The 19,811-nt window shown below is 40.6% G+C and overlaps 1 protein-coding gene across 4 annotated transcripts in view; it reads left to right on the top strand.

The window, feature by feature from the left end:
* The first annotated feature begins 13,468 nt into the window (after positions 1 to 13,468).
* LOC139479760 (sushi, von Willebrand factor type A, EGF and pentraxin domain-containing protein 1-like) overlaps positions 13,469 to 19,811 on the top strand; it is a 28,460-nt gene continuing 22,117 nt past the window's right edge. For all 4 annotated transcript variants that reach the window (XM_071262646.1, XM_071262627.1, XM_071262637.1 and 1 more), the window contains exons 1-2: positions 13,469 to 13,568; positions 19,008 to 19,238. In XM_071262646.1, the coding sequence (XP_071118747.1) occupies positions 13,505 to 13,568; positions 19,008 to 19,238 (295 nt within the window). In that variant the 5' untranslated portion in view covers positions 13,469 to 13,504. The remainder of the gene's footprint in view (positions 13,569 to 19,007; positions 19,239 to 19,811) is intronic.

Genomic DNA, 19,811 nt, shown 5'->3' with positions numbered 1-19,811 from the left:
TTAAATCGAATTGTAAATTCAAAGCCAGCTTATGAAAACACACAAATATTTAGTTACATGTCCTTATTGATAATGTCCTATCTTCAGCAACCCATACTTGCAGTAAAAGGCGACTGCGCTTGTCGTAAAAGGCAACTAACGGGATCGGGTGGTCAGGCTCGCTGACTTGCTTGATACATGTCATCGATCCCAATTGCGTGGATCGAAGCTCATGATGTTAATCATTGGATTGTCTGGTCCAGACTCGATTATTTTACAGACCGCCGTCATATAGCTTGATTATTGCTTAGTGCGGCGTTAAACAACAAACAAACACAAATTATTGATAATTGTGATGTCTGCAAAGTGAAAGAATTGAAATTATTTATGCATGGATGGATGGTTGGAGAGTGAATCAGTTGGTACAGCTCTGGCCTTAATGTTTACTTAACAATTAGATTTTGTAAAATGACATACTACTACTACTACTACTACTACTACTACTACTACTTCCACTTCAGCTTCCACCACCACCACTACTACTAGTACAACTAATACTGCTAATAATAGTACTACTACTACTAATAATAATAATAAAAGTGTTCAAACTATGAATTACGAATATTGATCACTCTCTAAATTTATGATATTTTAAGTTGATGTCAAGTAAATTTATTTCTTGAAGCAGTAGTAAAATATCACATGCTCTTCAGTTGATATTAGACGAGCGGGTAAAATGTTCAATTGATTTTCCGGAAAGAAAACAATGTGCTAAATGTCCTAAGCAGGTCGAGTATTGACGTAAACGAGTTTAGATCCCTGTTAGCCCACAAGCGTCAATGGTATAAGTGAGCTTTTGGCATCGCGTCTTTGTCATGACCGGTACCATCTCTTCCCCCGTCGTCCCTTAACTGCTGGGATGAAGGTTTCAGCCTGAAATTTTACATGCTGTGTTTGCTTATAATATAATGTGTTTCTCATGCATTGATTGAGTGAACACATTGACGCCATTTTGACGCATCAGTGACAATCAAGACCGATACAATTTCTTCTTTTGACTGGTGCCATAAATCGAGCAGGATCAACCTTGTATCATCACTATTTGATTGTGATTTCATACACATGTTTATGTACGATGGACTTTTAGCAGAGTACTTTTAGCTGATAGTTTTGTCGCGTTATTTGGTTGCTGTAGACACAGCGCCAAAAGATTTGAAGCTTTAAGATGTGTTGGGCCAATACGGAGAGGGTTGTAGACAATGTGGGAACTGCAACGAAGGACCCGTCTGTGAGAAGACCACTGGCTTGTGTAGTGGTGGATGTAAGTCTGGTAACCATGGGAACAAGTGCAGACAAGGTATGGTTTTTAAAAAATATATATATAATTATATAAAAGTAAGGGATTCTCCGGAATAAATGGTAAGAGATATTAGTTACTAGTTCAATGATTATAATTAACTAATTGGGAACACATTACAACCGGTAGGAAGGGTTTGACAGCAGACTTTTTGACCGTCAACAATCTTGAAGGATGATATCGGTAAGATTGGAAATTTCGAAGATGCCGTTTGTGGATCAGCAGTATGCAATATCGCCACGATTTGTCATCTTTCACGCGATGCGTCATACTGCGGCGATTTGGGTTGGTGATGGGGGTTCTGTCCCACTCCTCTTCCAAAGCCTGGCCAAGTTCAGCCAACGTGGTCGGCGGCCAATGATGTTGACGCACACATCTCCCTATCTTGTCTCAGACGTGTTCAATGCTATGGTGTAAAGGTCATGTCATTCTATTGATGTTGCGCTGTTGGAGGTGAGCAATGACGATTCCTGCACGGTGATCACGGGCGTTGTCGTCCCCACACGCCTTGCAAACGGGACAACAAAGGTTGTCAGTATGTTGGCCCGATTGTACTGTCGATTGACCTCTCCTTGCACAATATGGAGTGGGGTTCGCCCAGTCATAGTGATACAACCCTACACCATAACCGAATCACCACTAAATCTGTCACCAGGTGTCAGGTTGGCATTAGCTTGACGTTCATTTCGACCACGTCTATGAAGGAAGTACAAGTTAATGGGAATTTACCTGAAAACATGACACGTGATCAGCCACGATGACCCCAGTTTCGACGTTGTGTGCACCATTGCCGTCGGTTGTCAATGATTATGATGATTTGTAAGAGGCGGCACAATACGTGGCCGTCGAGTGGGGAGATGAGCCGCATGTGTACGATTCTTAACCCGTAACTCGTACTCCAATAGCCTGACAAGACTTTGCAGCAATTTGATGGCTACATTTCCTAGAGCCTGGTTTCGGAACAGTAGATCCCGTACCTTTGTCGTTGACCTGGAACGACCTGTACGTTGTCGATCGTCAACATTTTGGGGGTCGTTGGTACCTCGCCAAAATCTGCTAATCACAGACTATGAAACATTGAACATATTGTCACTGCATGCTGGCTTCTGCCAGTTTTAAGTATACCATAACCCGGAGAGGCTCCGAGCGTTGTAATCGCCCCATCGCTAGTTCATACACTAACAATGAATGAGATCAAGTAAGTCACAACAGTATGATAAGCGGAATCAATAAGATCGACAGAAATAATGGTCCACAGAGATTAATTTACCTTTCTTCAAAGTATCAAAATCCGGAATGACATCCCACTCACGTGTTTGGCGCTACTACGTGAGGCACGTGCATATTATAGGATGTGTTTTGGTGTTAGGGTTTACAGACATAAACGTTCTTTCATGTGAAGTTTATCGTCAACACTTATCTTTCTTTCAATACTTGTTTGTAACATTTATATTTCATAATCCATACTGTTTTAAGAGTATGCAAATGCATCTGGTAACCACATTCACATGGCAAGGCGTCCATCTTGTTTCCTGTACTTTAATCATGTACGTATCATCAAATCCTTTTAGGCTCCACATACGATTTCTTCAGCAGTCATTACTATTGTACTTGGATTGGTGAGTGATTTTGTGACCTGGTTTAACAGTTATTCAGTTATATCATGCCAACCTTTTGTGAGATGAAAACCTAAAGCGATGCATGCATTTGTCCTTTGATGAAACCCACGTTGCTGACAAGCCTTCAAACATAATCAGGGCGAATATGGGATTCGAAGCAACGGCCATGAGTTTCCTACACGCCTAAGTGACGAAACGCTGCACAACGAACAGCGGCCTGCTAAGATGACTGTGCCACCCATGCCCCCTATTTAAAGCCATCATAGAGAAACTCTCACTTCTACCTATTCCTTTTTTGTTGTTCATAGATTTATAAGGGCTGTGGGGTAGGCTAGTGGTTAAAGCGTTCACTCGTTACGCCGAAGACCCAGGTTCGATTCCCCACATTGCTACAATGTGTAAAACTCCTTTCTGGTGCCCCCCATCTTGATATTGCTGTAATATTGCAAAAAGCGGCATAAAACCATACTTATTCACTTACTCACTGAATTGTATTTTCAGAGTGCTATCCGGGTACACATGGACCTATGTGTTCATCGCTCTGCTCTAACTGCTATACTGGTACCGTCAGTGTGTGCCATCACGTGACTGGCCAATGCCCAGATGGATGCCAACCTGGATGGACCGGAGCCAGATGTGATGCTGGTATGTTATTCCTCTCGCTTCTATTGGCTTGAAGATTACTTTTCTTTGTCATGTCAGAATCCGCTGATTTTGGATTTAAATCTCAGTTTGGCTCTAATTATAATCCTTAAATTGGTTAGACCCGTTCTATTACAATATAGATCTTAATTACCGATCACATCGTCTTAACTAGACGCAGCTACTTTGTTTGAATCAAATGCAAGTGATATGTTAGGTGGAATCTTGTTGAGGGACAAAGAAGGGATAAAACTCGTAATATCCGATGGTGCCGCTACGATCGAGCCACCTAATTCCAGCCTTCTGTGGCAAGGGTGGAAACTGGACTTTTACGGTTAGGTAACTCCCTTGCCGCGGGAAGATGCCTTTTCAGCTTGCGTACCTATATTCCCTCACATATGTTTACGTTCTGATCGCGTGCAGGCTAACATGAACACTTACCTACTGCTGTGAATCTTACGAAACAAAGAGCTACATTACAAGTTGAACATATCAGCTTATGCAGCATAATGAGTGAGTGAGTGCATCACCCCTACAATTAATGGCTGCCATATCTGGTGTTTTCTGCTGCAAGACATTCCCGCATTCCCAGTGAAGTATCAAGTGAGCCAGCACACAGCAAGTCAGCACCAATGTCACGGGTTAATGTTATGAGGATTATGTTTCTTTTCTAAGTTGAACGTTTAACAGTTTGTGACGCGATGGAAATACGAAAAAAGGGATACTTTATGTATTTCAAATATTAACCTAATATGTTTTCGTTCCTGAATTTAGTAAACAATTTCTGCGAAAAAATCATTATTTTACATTTGTGCAATTTGGGTTTATCATCCCAAACTGGTTCCCACAGGAGACTTTGCAAATCTAGTGACGTCATTGGTTACTATTACGTCACAATCAAATGGCATCACTAATGTCTCTGTTACTGAAGCTGTTAGCAGTACTTTTTACACTTAAGACACTGCTTATTGCTGTCTACAAAATGAAAAGGTTGGAAGAATCATGTTGGATGATAAATAAAATCTCACCCTCGTGTCTTTTGATATCAGATATATCAACACTCGTTGATATATTTGATATCAAAAGACACTCGGATGAGATTCTCTATTTGTCGTATTCGTCAACCAAGTAAGTATATTTGAACGACTAATTGATTTTAAGAGCTCCCTTCTATTAAGTCACGTTATTATTGTACCTGCAGATCCCAAAAGATGGGGGTGGCACTGTCGTGACCTGTGTAATGCTGCCTGCAGTGGACGACGATGTGACAGACTGACGGGACAATGTCTCGGTGACTGCATCAACGGCCACTATGGTGCGGCCTGTGAACTACATTGTGAGAACTGTGATAGAGGAGGGTGCTTCAAGAATGCAACGTGTAGTGCAGGATGCAGACAGAGATGGAGGGGACCACAATGTGATCAGACTGATTAAATGACTGTACGTTTCAGGGAACGACCATCTCCGTGGTCTAGTGGATAGAACGTCTGTCATGAGTTGCAGGTCGGTGTTTAGATCACCGGCCTTGTCATACCAAAAGACGTTAAAAGATGGTACTTGTTGTTGCCCTGCCTGGCGCTCGTCATTCAGGGAATAAAACAAGGACTGGTCGGCATGGAGTCAGTATACTGTGTCTGAGTCGGGTATCCATGTTAAACTGCGGCATTGTTTCTCAGTTGCGAGCACTATAAATCCGGCATTAGTCCGGACTAGTGACAGGAGCCACACACGCACGCACGCGCGCACGCACGCACGCGTGAAATCACTTAATATACAAGAGCATCAATCTTAAAGGCGACGTTAAATCCCATTTCGATTCACCTCTTCTTCGGCTATATTACACTTCACCTCACCTCTCCTTCGGGCAACCACAAGCTGATGCCTAGTTCTTCAGAAACTAACATTTAACCCGATCATTTTGCTCTGACGAAACACCTATTCAGTGATGCTTTTGAAGGACCCATTTTTACAAATATTAAACATTGTCTATGATTAACAAAAAGTCTCTATGACTGACAACGGGTGGCCCAGTCGTCTAAAACGCTGTAATTCGCGGTGTACCGTTGCGTCCCTTATGCATAATAGCAGTTACAATTGTAAACACCATACCCGTGCTCGGCACACCAAATGATATAACTGCAATACTGTTGAAAGCAGCGTCAAACCCAACTCACTCACATTTCCGACAAGTGTTTACAGTAACCTCATTGATTTAAAAACAAAATGACTTATAAACCGGCTCCTATCCCTTCAGCGGGCACCAAATGTGAAATTACAGGCAAATTACCCATGGAATCATTGTTTTCATTCATCGACAATATGTACGTAATATTGCGTGTGCATAGCGCTGGTTTTGTAATCTGAATAAACCTTTTGACATATCATCAGGGTGATGTGGTTGTCATTTCTGAAGAAGATTAAAACTCCCTTTACCCACAATGCACCGTTTCCTGTGAAATCATCCAGAAAAAAACGAATGTTTGGATTAACAAATCATTGTTACAGAGGGATCTCTTTGGTGTTGCATGCATACAAATACATTCCTGGCAGTAATCGTCCGGAAAACAGGTTTCCGTATTTAATGGATTCGGATTAACAAGGCTTCACATAATATTTCTATGAAAAGGCCCTTGCTTTTGTGGCCTGAATACGTTCCAATGGATGACAGCATTGATTGAGGCCATGGGTACACTGATTACTTAAAATGGAAACTTGCAACTTGAAATGAAAGATCAGAAATATACCATTCAAGAGAAGTTAAAGAATACCCGGTTCTTTCATATTGCTGTAGTTAATCTGTCATGTCCTGACAAATAAACTATGGCAATAAGAAAGTATCGGGGTTTCTTTAACTTCATTTGAATATTACAGATCCTCAAAACCCTACCGCTTATCGAAAGAGCCGACGGAACTAAGGATAGGGTGGTCAGGCCTTGTGCCTTGGTTAGATGCATGCCACCGTACCCCGATGGCACGGAACGTCTTCTGTTTTCAGTCACTTGTTTGCCCTGTCCAGATTTGATACAGCTTGAATACTGCAGATTGCGACATCATTAAATAACATAGATTTACACACACACTTATTCACCAGCAAGAAATAGAAGAATGTTTCCTACAAATATAGATGGACAGATCAACAGGGCTTCACTTTCCAGAGATTGAATTTAGAACCATTACACAAACTACACGGCATCTGAGTGCTGGGTCACTCTGCAACCATCTTAACAACTGATATGGTATGTGTGATTTTCTTATCCCTTTTTATTGTAACATTTATATTTCCCAATATTTGGGTTTGGTGACATTGCGCGATGTCCAGGCTTTACAAATATGACAATGTCAGTGCACCCCTCACTACTCTACAATTTCTCTTTCAAACATCAAGCCAAAAGTAATGTTATTTTTTTAACAGTCTGTTGTGATATTTTCATGAAATTTATGCACGTTTTGCATATTTACCGTTATGGTTTTATTTTTTAATGTTTCGTGAATTTTTAGACAACGGGACCAACCATTTGATATTCGGTGGGGATGGGGGTGTTTAAGGTTTTATCGGAACCTATAGTCCTTGCCAAAAACTGCCCAATGGTAAAGGTATCATAAGTACTAGTAGACATTTGCCCTTTTTAAGGGTTTTGCTATATGTTATCATTATAAGGACTAGTGGACGAAAACTGTTAGTTTCTAACCCTGCTGGATTATTATAAATGCTGCATAAAACCATACTCATGGATTCAACTACTGTGGGTGAAGCCTGTTATTGGTGCTGAGCTGTTACTGACATTAGTGTCATATTATACAAAGGGGGACATTATATCTTGGTGAATAGGCAAAAAGTTCTTGTTTATATTGCTCATTTCAGGTAGTTTTTTTTTCACTTTAATTTTTTTCAGGTGTTAGTGTTGTTTATCTATTTTTTGTTAAATCCTTGCCAAAGTCCAATTCCAGTTATTTTCCAGGTCACTCATAATCTGGTAGGTTGTATTTATCATGCTACCAAGATATTCTGCTTTTCCGAAGGTGCATTGGATGGTTTATTCGAGCTTGAATTATTTTAATGAAAACTTGTTAACTTTTAACCTAGCTGAATAGAAAAATAGATGATGGCATTCAAAGGCTATGTCCAAGTTGGTAACATGGTTCTTTTCGTTAAATAATGTGAATAGATAAGAAAATTCACTGGCATTTCATCACGGAAGTATTAGGGAGTTGTTTTTTATCATAATATTTATGGTATTCTTTTGATTTACAAATTAACAATTCAGCGATATGGGTGCAGAAACTTCTTCATTATTGTAAGGTCTTCCATGCAGTGAAACAAAGGTGTTATAGAGTCTGAGTCTGAGAGTAGGGCTGTGGTGGTCCAGTTTGTCATGATACGATATGTACAGTGACATCAAAGGCAGCCATCCAGCAATACTTGAAGCTGGAAGACCTAAAGTAACACACGACTTAAATATGCCACAGTGGAACACCAGCGTTATTACAACCACAACATCTTGACCGAACTTCTGTCACAACACTAAGCTGCCCTTGGAATGAGTGTCAGTGGTGACAGTGCCTTGGCTATTTCTTAGGGTTGAAACAGGGTTTGGGATAACTAGACCAAAGTCTTGAGGTGCACTGACAGTCTCTGTTAACCATATCACATGGCACCCATATACAATTACACATTTTTCAGGATGACGACCATCCGCAGCAGACTCTATGTATGTTGTTAAACAGTTTTTGTATTGTCACAAAACTACCAGTGAGTTAAGCAGATGATTTTTGTGAGGATTGTTAATGTTTGTTATTCAATTGTGCAGTGCCCTATTTACACAGACATTGAGTATCAGAGTGTAAGCACAGCATATTGTACTTAACATTAGGTGGTGCTCATAACTCATTAGTTATTTGACAATGAGTTTTAGTTTTTAAATGGGGACTAGACTTTCTCAAATTGACAGCCTCAGCAAGTTTGATTTAAGTTGTAAACAAACAACTATGTATTGTTACATCAAATGTTGTCATAGATAGTAGTGTTTCAGTACATGAGTAGCATTATTACATAAAGGAAAATGTTTGGGTTTCACACCAAGGACATTTATGCTAATTTGGATCCACACTGATAGTAGACAGCAGGTCTTGCAGCATGGTCATTGTTTAAGGCACAAACATGAACACCTGGTTCTCACACTACAACTTTTGTGGTGGTTTAGAATTCTGCCTCCGTGTCAATAAGTGTGGTCTCATAGTTGGCATTTGGGTACTGAGTACAGTGAAAGGCATTCTTGATGGATGGTATTCTTGATCTATGGTATTCATGATCACAGAGATTTTTTTAGCATTGAAATACATGTATTGCTCAAACTGTAATATGACTTTGTGAGCACAGATGTTATGTATAATCGTGAAAATGTCACAGTTATATGAACTTTATCATATGTTAATCAAGGTTAAAAACAACATATTTTGTAAATATCTTTTTGAAGAAGTAAACAGCTATTTTACAACACACTTGAAGGGTTTGTTTTCATGTATTACTGAAGTTTATGAGTTTTGTTCTTGAAAATAGGTGAATACAGTGAACAGTTTTAGCTCACCTGGTCCATGGTCCAATTGAACTCATGGTGTGGTGTGTTGTTGATCATCTGTCAGATCAACTTCTGTGTTCGACCAGTCACTTCGGTGAAACCAACGAGCATGTGTATGGTGCTGACAAATCTAGAAACATAATCAGGGCGAACCGGATTTTGAACCCACGATCATAGGTTTCTGGTGTGCCCAAGGGACGCAAGTCTGCACAGCAAATTGCAGCGCCTTAGATGACTAGGCCACCCGCGCCCCCTCAGAAACTGTAAGTCCAGAGAGAATGAAACTGTTATGTTATTAGGTAGGACCACAATTTAACTTGTACTTTTTGTTGTTGATATTGTGGAAATATAATATGCTATATTTAAGAAGGTTTTATTAAATGCAGTGATCCATTAAATGAATGGTTCATACCTTGGTAACAGTGACAGTATTCCTTAAAGCTTAAGAATGTAACATTGAGATTGTACTGTATCAAACAGAGAAATTATGCAGCCAAGTTTTCTGGCTTGATATTCCTCTACATGTAATATTCAGGTCAGTTTGAATGAAACTGGTGAGCAACAGTGCCTTGGCTATTTCTTAGGGTTGAAGCAGGGTTTAGGATAACTAGACCTATACCTTGGAGTTCACTGACAGTCTCTATTAGCCATATAACACAGAAACTGATAAGTTATTGATACACTCACTGAGTCGGAATGGGACAGTGGTACAGTGTTAGCAGATATTCCTTATGGTTATGGAAAGGGTTTTGTGTTCTATCCTTCACTTAAAATATGAAATTGAATTATAACTAACTTCGTGTCACAGGATAATCCATAGATATATGAACCGTAGAATGGATAGAATGACTAGCCTTCTGACCACTGGCTTCTCCAGTGGTCTATATAAACCATAACACACAGAATGGGTAATTAGCCTTCTGACCACCGCTTCTCCAGTGGTCTATATAAACCATAACACACAATGGGTAATTAGCCTTCTGACCACAGGCTTCTCCAGTGGTCTATATAAACCATAAGACACAGAATGGGTAATTAGCCTTCTGACCACGGGCTTCTCCAGTGGTCTATATAAACCATAACACACAGAATGGGTAATTAGCCTTCTGACCACCGCTTCTCCAGTGGTCTATATAAACCATAACACACAGAATGGGTAATTAGCCTTCTGACCACCGCTTCTCCAGTGGTCTATATAAACCATAACACACAGAATGGGTAATTAGCCCTTTGACCACCGCTTCTCCAGTGGTCTATATAAACCATAACACACAGAATGGGTAATTAGCCTTCTGACCACGGGCTTCTCCAGTGGTCTATATAAACCATAACACACAGAATGGGTAATTAGCCTTCTGACCACCGCTTCTCCAGTGGTCTATATAAACCATAACACACAGAATGGGTAATTAGCCTTCTGACCACCGCTTCTCCAGTGGTCTATATAAACCATAACACACAGAATGGGTAATTAGCCTTCTGACCACGGGCTTTTCCAGTGGTCTATATAAACCATAACACACAGAATGGGTAATTAGCCTTCTGACCACGGGCTTCTCCAGTGGTCTATATAAACCATAACACACAGAATGGGTAATTAGCCTTCTGACCACCGCTTCTCCAGTGGTCTATATAAACCATAACACACAGAATGGGTAATTAGCCTTCTGACCACGGGCTTCTCCAGTGGTCTATATAAACCATAACACACAGAATGGGTAATTAGCCTTCTGACCACCGCTTCTCCAGTGGTCTATATAAACCATAACACACAGAATGGGTAATTAGCCTTCTGACCACGGGCTTCTCCAGTGGTCTATATAAACCATAACACACAGAATGGGTAATTAGCCTTCTGACCACCGCTTCTCCAGTGGTCTATATAAACCATAACACACAGAATGGGTAATTAGCCTTCTGATCACGGGCTTCTCCTGTGGTCTATATAAACCATAACACACAGAATGGGTAATTAGCCTTCTGACCACGGGCTTCTCCAGTGGTCTATATAAACCATAACACACAGAATGGGTAATTAGCCTTCTGACCACCGCTTCTCCAGTGGTCTATATAAACCATAACACACAGAATGGGTAATTAGCCCTTTGACCACGGGCTTCTCCAGTGGTCTATATAAACCATAACACACAGAATGGGTAATTAGCCTTCTGACCACGGGCTTCTCCAGTGGTCTATATAAACCATAACACACAGAATGGGTAATTAGCCTTCTGACCACCGCTTCTCCAGTGGTCTATATAAACCATAACACACAGAATGGGTAATTAGCCTTCTGACCACGGGCTTCTCCAGTGGTCTATATAAACCATAACACACAGAATGGGTAATTAGCCTCCTGACCACGGGCTTCTCCTGTGGTCAATATAAAAAACACATAACACACAGAATGGGTAATAAGCCTTCTGGGACTTCTCCAGTGGTCTACATAAACCATAACACACAGAATGGGTAATTATGGGTAACATTCCTGGTGCATGAAAAAGATTCACGAAGAATATTAGAAGACTGACAGTTGCTTCGTATTTTATCTTTTCAGGTAAACTATCAAAATAGTGAACCAGATGTGCACAAATATTTTTTCAGAAATATTGTTCTCAACCAAAGGTCATCTTTTAACTTTATTTTTCATCTTTGTTTTCGACTGTCCGCTCCTTCTGAAGCTTACCTTGAAGATGATAAGCACAAACTGGTGGCCTTGGATTTGGATTTCTAGTTTTTAGTTCAGGTTATCAGGCGTTTACAGGGCACACCAAGTAAAACGTTATTATACCATTTCCATAATCATGTGAAATCTCTGCGAAAAGCAATGTCCATTGTCCGATTCTGACCACATGGCCATCACGTGTTCATGAATCACTGTCAAATAGTGATGATACCATATAAGTGTTCGCGAAAAGGTGAACATATCCTGCCCCACATCTTCCCGAGGCAAGAGTGTCCATTAGCCTTTTTTTATATAAAAGTTTTGTTTAGGCTTTGATATAGGCTAGTGGACACGCTTGCCTCGGGAAGATGCCCTGCCCCACCGATGACAACCGTCACAAACACAGATGAAGGCAAGTTCAACCTGGACTTGAATAACTAAACATCCACACGGTTCTCTAATGGCATTTATATACTCTTCGAACAATTAGGAGATAGTCGTATCTAACTTAACATTTCCGAAATTGTAAGCGATATCAGTTTCTTGTAATAGTTGAATGAAATAATGACAACAGGAACACATTACAACCGGAAGTGAAGTATGACAGTAGATGTTATGACCGCCATGATCTTGAAGGACGATGAGGGTAAGATGGGAAATTTCAAAATAGACGTTTTTGGATCATACCGCCATCATTTTTCAAAAATTGGTTCACCCGACGAGGCAAACAGCGTATGAATCTCCTAATTGCGATTTGAGGGAGTCTGCCCCACTCCTCATGCAGCGGTTGGTCAAGTTCAGACAACATGGTCGGCGGTCTATGACGTTTACGTGCACGTCTCCCTATCATGTCCCAGACGTGTTCACTAGGGGAAAGGTCTGGGGCCATTGCTGGCCGTGGCATGTTGGGCTGCCGGAGGTGGGCATCGACGATTTGTGAACGGTGAGCATCGGCCGACAAAACGACGACCCACACGTCTTCCAACGGGACAACAAAGGGTGTCAGTATGTTGTCACGATAATACTGTCCAGTGATCCTTCCTTGCACAATATGGAGTAGGGTTATGCCAGCCATCTGTCATGGTTCGAAGCCCAATTAAGTCAATTCTGACGGTGACGTTGAGTAAACACTGGACCCGCCCCCCCCCCCCCCCCCCCCCTCCTTCTCTCTCTCTCTCTCTCTCTCTCTCTCTCTCTCTCTCTCTCTCTCTCTCTCTCTCTCTCTCTCTCTCTCTCTCTCTCTCTCTCACACACACACACACACACACACACACACACACACACATAATCAAGTATCCACCAGACAATCCAGTGATTGACATCATGAGAATTCAATCTACGTAATTGTATACGATGACATGCATCAAACAAGTCAGCGACCATGACCACCCAATCCCGGTAGTCACTTCTTCTTCCGACATGCATGGCTTGCTGAAGACCAATTCCAAACCAGAACCTCACGGGGTGAAGAGTACCATGAATGGACCCCTGCGATGATTTATGTATTTTTTGTTCGTCAGTGATGAGAGAAAGACACGCTTGTGTTTTCGCGTTTCTTTTGGTGTTCAGTATATTCTGCTAAATATATACTTCCGCATGAGAAGCCTGTTTATACTGCAGTCCACCACCGGCCCCACTTCATAGACGCGGCACACATGCTTTCAACATGGTTGCTTATTTGTTTCCAGCGTTGATACTTTGCCTGACCTTCCTTTCCGACCATGCTAAAGGTAAGTTAAAATTTATAAATGGTTTGTTTTAAAGTAATTCCATGCATTCAACGAAAAGTATTGGTCAATATAAATATTAACTAAACTTTAATAGCACATATTTTAAAATACCCGCAAAAACTATGCTTTTCAAAAAATTTGATTGTAAAAAAACTTTTGTTCCAATTCATGTTTGTGTCCTTCTCTCTGTTCAAAGTTTTGCTTAAAAGCATGATTAACCTCATTTAAGTTTTACAAATATTTTAACCACATATGGGTAGCTTGGTAATGTATGAGAAATCGTTATAATATATATTTTAGTCTGGGTATTTTAGGAAATGGATACAAACTTGCGCATTTTCGTATTTCCCACAATTTATAACGCGATATTATGTTGATCAATGACTTCATACAATTACGTAGCTCCAACGAAGTGACCTCATAGTTTTAAAAACATTGCGGCATCAATCTTATTCGGCGTTGAGAACTGTAATTTGTAAAATTCTTAGTTATTTAGTTATTTAGATTCCGTTGTACGATTTCGAAAGGTGAGCGTATCCTGTCCCACCGGTGGCTCTCGTCACAGACACATGCAAAGGAAAGTCAATTGTTCACCCGAAACAATACGGGAACATAGTCAAAATAGGGAATTGTATCGAGCATAATTTTTGTAACTGTTGCGTCATAATCACCACATACCAACATCAGACTTTATGAAAGCTTTGTGAAGGCTTCGGATGCAGTAGCACTGATCTAACAAACCTTCATGTGACTCCATCTCTATTCCACCTGTTCAAGAGTCCAAGAGTCTATGCTAGAGTGGAGGAGTTACTATCACCTCAGTACGGCGATCGCTTGGGGGTACGGACCGCAGTTCTATAACATGTATTAGTAAGAATGTTTAAAGTATCGCGAGGCCACAGATAAAATTTCTCTATCAATGCAAATATGTACATTTCGTCCTGGTTGTCATGTGTGGACATATCTCGAGAAATATGTAAATGTGGAGTAACACTTTCATTCCGGTTCATGGTCACATGGACAGGTGGATCGGATTTAGCAATTGGTGGCAAATAAAAGTTTGATCTATATGTTCCTAAACAAGCCAAACGCGACTCGAACGGGCAGCTGCTGATCAGTATTTCCGAGTCTGGACATCACTTGTGTGTGATTTATTCAATCAAATTAGTTGATTGATTGATTGTTTGTTGATTAACACTGCACTCAGCAATATTCCAGCTGTATGACGGCGGTCTGTAAATAATCAGGTATGGACCAGACAATCATGATTCACATCATGAGCATCGGTCTACGCAACTGGGATACGATGACATTCACCAACCAAGTAGGCGAGCCTGACCCCTCGATCCCGTTAATCTGACAAGCGTAGTCGCCTCATGGCGATAGGGTTGCTGAAGACAAATTCTAACCCGTATCTCCGCGGGTGCAGTCAGTTCAGAGTTGCGTCCCTTACCCGTTCCAGGATCCCAAATTCGTCCTGATTATGATCATGTGTCAACTTGTTTTTTCTCTCACACATTAACCTGACACGCAGAGACAACCGAATTACTGTTAAAAGAGGTGTTGAACCCAACTCAGTCACGCGCTCTGTTCACACACTCACTATTTATACAGACATCAACCGTAAAAGACGCCTGCCAGGTGTGTCTGTATTGTTAATAACCCAAATACAGTGTTCGCGATGGTTGTATTGTTGATAACCCAAATACAGTGTTCGTGATGGTTGTATTGTTTATAACACAAATGCAGTGTCCATGGTGTTATCTATTGTTTATAACCCAAATGCAGTGTTCATAATGTCTGTGTTGTTAATAACCCAAATGCAGTGTTCATGGTGATATATGTATGTTTATAACCCAAATGCAGTGTTCATGATGTCTGTATTGTTAATAACCCAAATGCAGTGTTCATGATGTTGTCTCTATTGTATATAACCCAAATGCAGTGTTCATGGTGATATATGTATGTTTATAACCCAAAATGCAATTTTCATGATGTTGTCTCTATTGTTTATAACCCAAATGCAGTGTTCATGGTGATATCCGTATGTTTATAACCCAAATGCAGTGTTCATGATGTCTGTATTGTTTATAACCCAAATGCAGGATTTATGGGCATATCTTTAGGTTTATAACCCAAATGCAGTGTTCATGATGTTGTCTGTATTGTTGATAGCCCAAAATGCAGTGTCCATGATGTTGTCTGTATTGTTGATAACCCAAATGCAGTGTCCATGATGTTGTCTGTATTGTATATAACCTAAATGCAATGTTCATGATGTTGTCTGTATTGTTGATAGCCAAAATGCAGTGTTCATGATGTTGTCTGTATTGGTGATAGCCAAAATGCAGTGTTCATGATGTTGTCTGTATTGTATATAACCTAAATGCAATGTTCATGATGTTGTCTGTATTTTTTATAACCCAAATGCAGTGTTCATGGTATTGTCTGTATTGTTGATAACCGAAAATGCAATGTTCATGATGTTGTCTCTACTGTTTGTAACCTAAATGCAGTGTTCATGATGTTGTCCGTATTGTTGATAATCCAAATGCAGTGTCCATGATGTTGTCTGTATTGTTCATAGCCCAAATGCAGTGTCCATGATGTTGTCTGTATTGTTGATAGCCCAAGTGCAGTGTTCATGATGTTGTCTGTATTGTTGATAGCCCAAATACAGTGTCCATGATGTTGTCTGTATTGTTGATAGCCCAAATACAGTGTCCATGATGTTGTTTATATTGTTGATAGCCCAAATACAGTGTCCATGATGTTGTCTGTATTGTTGATAGCCCAAATACAGTGTCCATGATGTTGTCTGTATTGTTGATAGCCCAAATGCAGTGTCCATGGTGTTGTCTCTATTGTATATAACCTAAATGCAGCGTTCATGATGTTTGTATTGTTAATAACCCAGATGCAGTGTTCATGATGTTGTTTGTATTGTTGATAATCCAAATGCAGTGTTCATGATGTTGTCTCTATTGTATATAACCTAAATGCAGTGTTTATGATGTTGTCTGTATTGTTTATAACCTAAATGCAGTGTTCATGATGTTGTCTGTATTGTTGATAACCCAAATGCAGTGTTCATGATGTTGTCTCTATTGTATATAACCTAAATGCAGTGTTCATGGTATTGTCTGTATTGTTGATAACCCAAATGCAGTGTCCATGATATTGTCTGTATTGTTTATAACCTAAATGCAGTGTTCACGATGTTGTTAGTATTGTTTATAACCCAAATGCAGTGTTCATGATGTTGTGTATATGCAGTAGCGGATCCAGGATTTTGAAAACAAGAGGTGTGCACTCTATACCCAAGTGACACCAATACGCAATACGCTGGCGAGTGTCTAAAATGGGGGAGGTGAGACGCGCATCCTCTGCACCAAACGGGATGTAGCCAGATCGTTTGTTCACTGCAAATCTCATCGTCCGCTAGTCATCTGCTGATACGTTCTTGTACCAAACACCGAAACAAGCATGAAGTCATGTAATACTTGTACTTCCGGTGTTTACCATGCCTGATTCGAAAATATTGGAATGATGACGTCTAAAGCTGACCTATCAAATGCTCGTTTGAAAGCTGCGAGCTACAAATCCAAGGTTACTTAGTTATTTCAAGAACTAGAACTCTGTAACATTCGTAATGATGCTGTTTTATTGAGAAAACATGCTTCTCTTCATAAACAGGAAACTGGGGCAAGTAGGAACGAACAGTCGTCATTGAAGGATATACGATGGCTCAAAAGCAATGTATACAGTCTCACCATTAATACTTTAGTTTGTTTAGCCATTAACATTTTTCGCTTCCTAAGGTCGTTGGGATTTGTTGAAATTGAGTGAGTGAGTATGGGCCGCTTTTAGCAATATTCCAGCAACGCCACGGCGGGGGACACCAGAAATGGACTGACAACATTGTACCCATGGGGAGAATCGAACCCGGTTCTTCGGTGTGACGAGCGAACGTTTTAACCACTAGGCTACCCTCCCGCCCCTATTATTATTATTATTATTATTATTATTATTATTATTATTATTATTTTATTATTATTATTATTATTATTATTATTATTATTATTTATTTTTTTATTATTATTATTATTTTTTTTTATTTTTTTTTTATTTTTTTTTTTTTTTTTTATTATTATTGTTTGGGGGTTAAAAAGATTTGCTGAAGAAAACAGGCCCGAGCTAAAGGAAATTATGTGGTTTCAACAACGGTTTTGCTCCACTTTGTTATCCCACTCATATATGCAATTGTTGTTACTGTAACTAATGTTAATCCTCCACCTACTATATATACTCTGTACTAAGTCGCCACGCCGAAGACCCGGGTTTGATTCCCGACATGGGTACAATGTGTGAAGCCCATTTCTGGTGTACCCCGCCGTGATATTGCTGGAATATTGCTAAAAGTGGCGTAAAACCATACTCACTCACTCACTCACTCACTCACTGTACGAAGTCCCTCATTCAGTCTTGCTTGACAACGGTATAAGGATCCATACCGAAACGTCTTTTTTACAGTATTAAAGAAGTTGTTATCCATAAAATTGTGCCTACCTTGTCAACGGGTTTGCTACTTATTTGAAAGATGAAATTATGTCTCAAAGAAGAATATTTAATGGTCGATGCGTAACACGAATATTTAGAAATATTACGGTGTATGGAAGGGTGAGTGAGTAACTAGTCCTCTACGCCTGAATAACCCACTGTTGTTTTCAAGGCGGACTATATGTAATCTGGTACAATGTAATCGGGGGGGACAGACACGTGGTTGGCAGTATTAGCAACGATGAACACTGTTGGGGAACGATGACTCACAAATAAGCCAGGTTTCAAATTGCACCCAACGGACCGTCTCCGAGGTCTAGTGGATAAAGCGTCTGCCTGGAGAACGGAAGCACAGTGGTTCGATCCTGGCCGCGTCATAGAGGTCTTAAAAGGTTGTACTTGTTGTCTCCCTGCCTGGAATAAGGGCATAAAACAAGGACTGGTCAGCTCAGAGTCAATGTAATGTGTCTGTGTGGGGCACGTCGCTATATAAGTGCACTAGTCTTATCCTAATCTTAAACCCATTTCACCTCATCTCATCAGGTAGAAGGCTCACGCTGTGGGGATTAAAGGGAAGAAGAGGTCCCAGATTCTCAGTACCGATTGAAGTGGGACGAATCGATGATTTTGTTATAGCGTATCACCTTTCCCCGACAGCGCGACCTTTCCTAACAATATCAAACACTGGTTTCTCTGGCCCGGGCACGATTATATACGGGCCGCCCTGATATAGCTGAAATATTGCAAGGGTTCGGCATTAAATAACATTCACTCATCTACCTATTAGTCTGCTAGAAACGATACGAATGTGTCTTACATATGTGTGCATATGCATCTGTTGAAGCTAACGTGACTTTGGCCTTGCGTCTGCACTGACAGGAAACTGCCCTATTGGCCGCTGGGGCTCAGACTGCCGTCGACGATGCAGCTCCAGATGCGTTGGCCGTTGGTGCCTGGCGTCGTCAGGGAAGTGTAAACTGGGATGTGCCGATCGTTTCTATGGCGACCGCTGCGACCAGCACTGTGGGAAGTGTCGAGGATTTGGCCGATGCTACGGTATCTGTATCTACGGCTGCCTTGCCGGGTGGACTGGGTCGACCTGTTTGAGCAGTAAGTTCATGGATGGGTTCACAGAGAGAGATGTAGTTAAGCTGTCGGGCGGGAGAAAGTATACACTTGAACCTTGGATTTGACCCAAAAATTACAGATGTTATCAGAACGTTACTAGCCTGGAAACAGTCGCCGAAACACAGCAAACTTAAGGTCCAAACACAACTATGATACCCATATCAAAGACATCACCATCGAATAACCATTTCTTGTTTGTTTTATTCCCAGCCACCATCAAACATGGATGTGTCATTTCCTTTCCCCGCAGTCTATTAAAGAACTGACTTTCACTTTGTGTGAGTTCATTGGAGTATGAACCTTCATAGAGTGAGGGCCAAACTGAAGAACGTCAGTGTTTACGACATTTCAAGAACACAGTCTCGTGAAAAACGTCTTAACGTCAAATTGTGTCGTTCATACGCTTATGAAAGTCAATTCGCGGTCAGGTGACCGACCAATTGAAAAGCCGTATATCGTGTAATTTTCAAATATTTTTTTTGATTAAACCAACTAAATCTGTTTTCTGAAGGTCAGGCACAAATATGAAAGACAAGATATCTCAACATTGTATAA

This window comes from Haliotis cracherodii, unplaced genomic scaffold, assembly GCF_022045235.1.
Source record: "Haliotis cracherodii isolate W230 unplaced genomic scaffold, xgHalCrac1.p SCAF_1, whole genome shotgun sequence".
In the NCBI taxonomy this organism is placed as follows: Eukaryota; Metazoa; Mollusca; class Gastropoda; order Lepetellida; family Haliotidae; genus Haliotis; species Haliotis cracherodii.
This window is presented reverse-complemented; position numbering and strand designations above follow the sequence as displayed.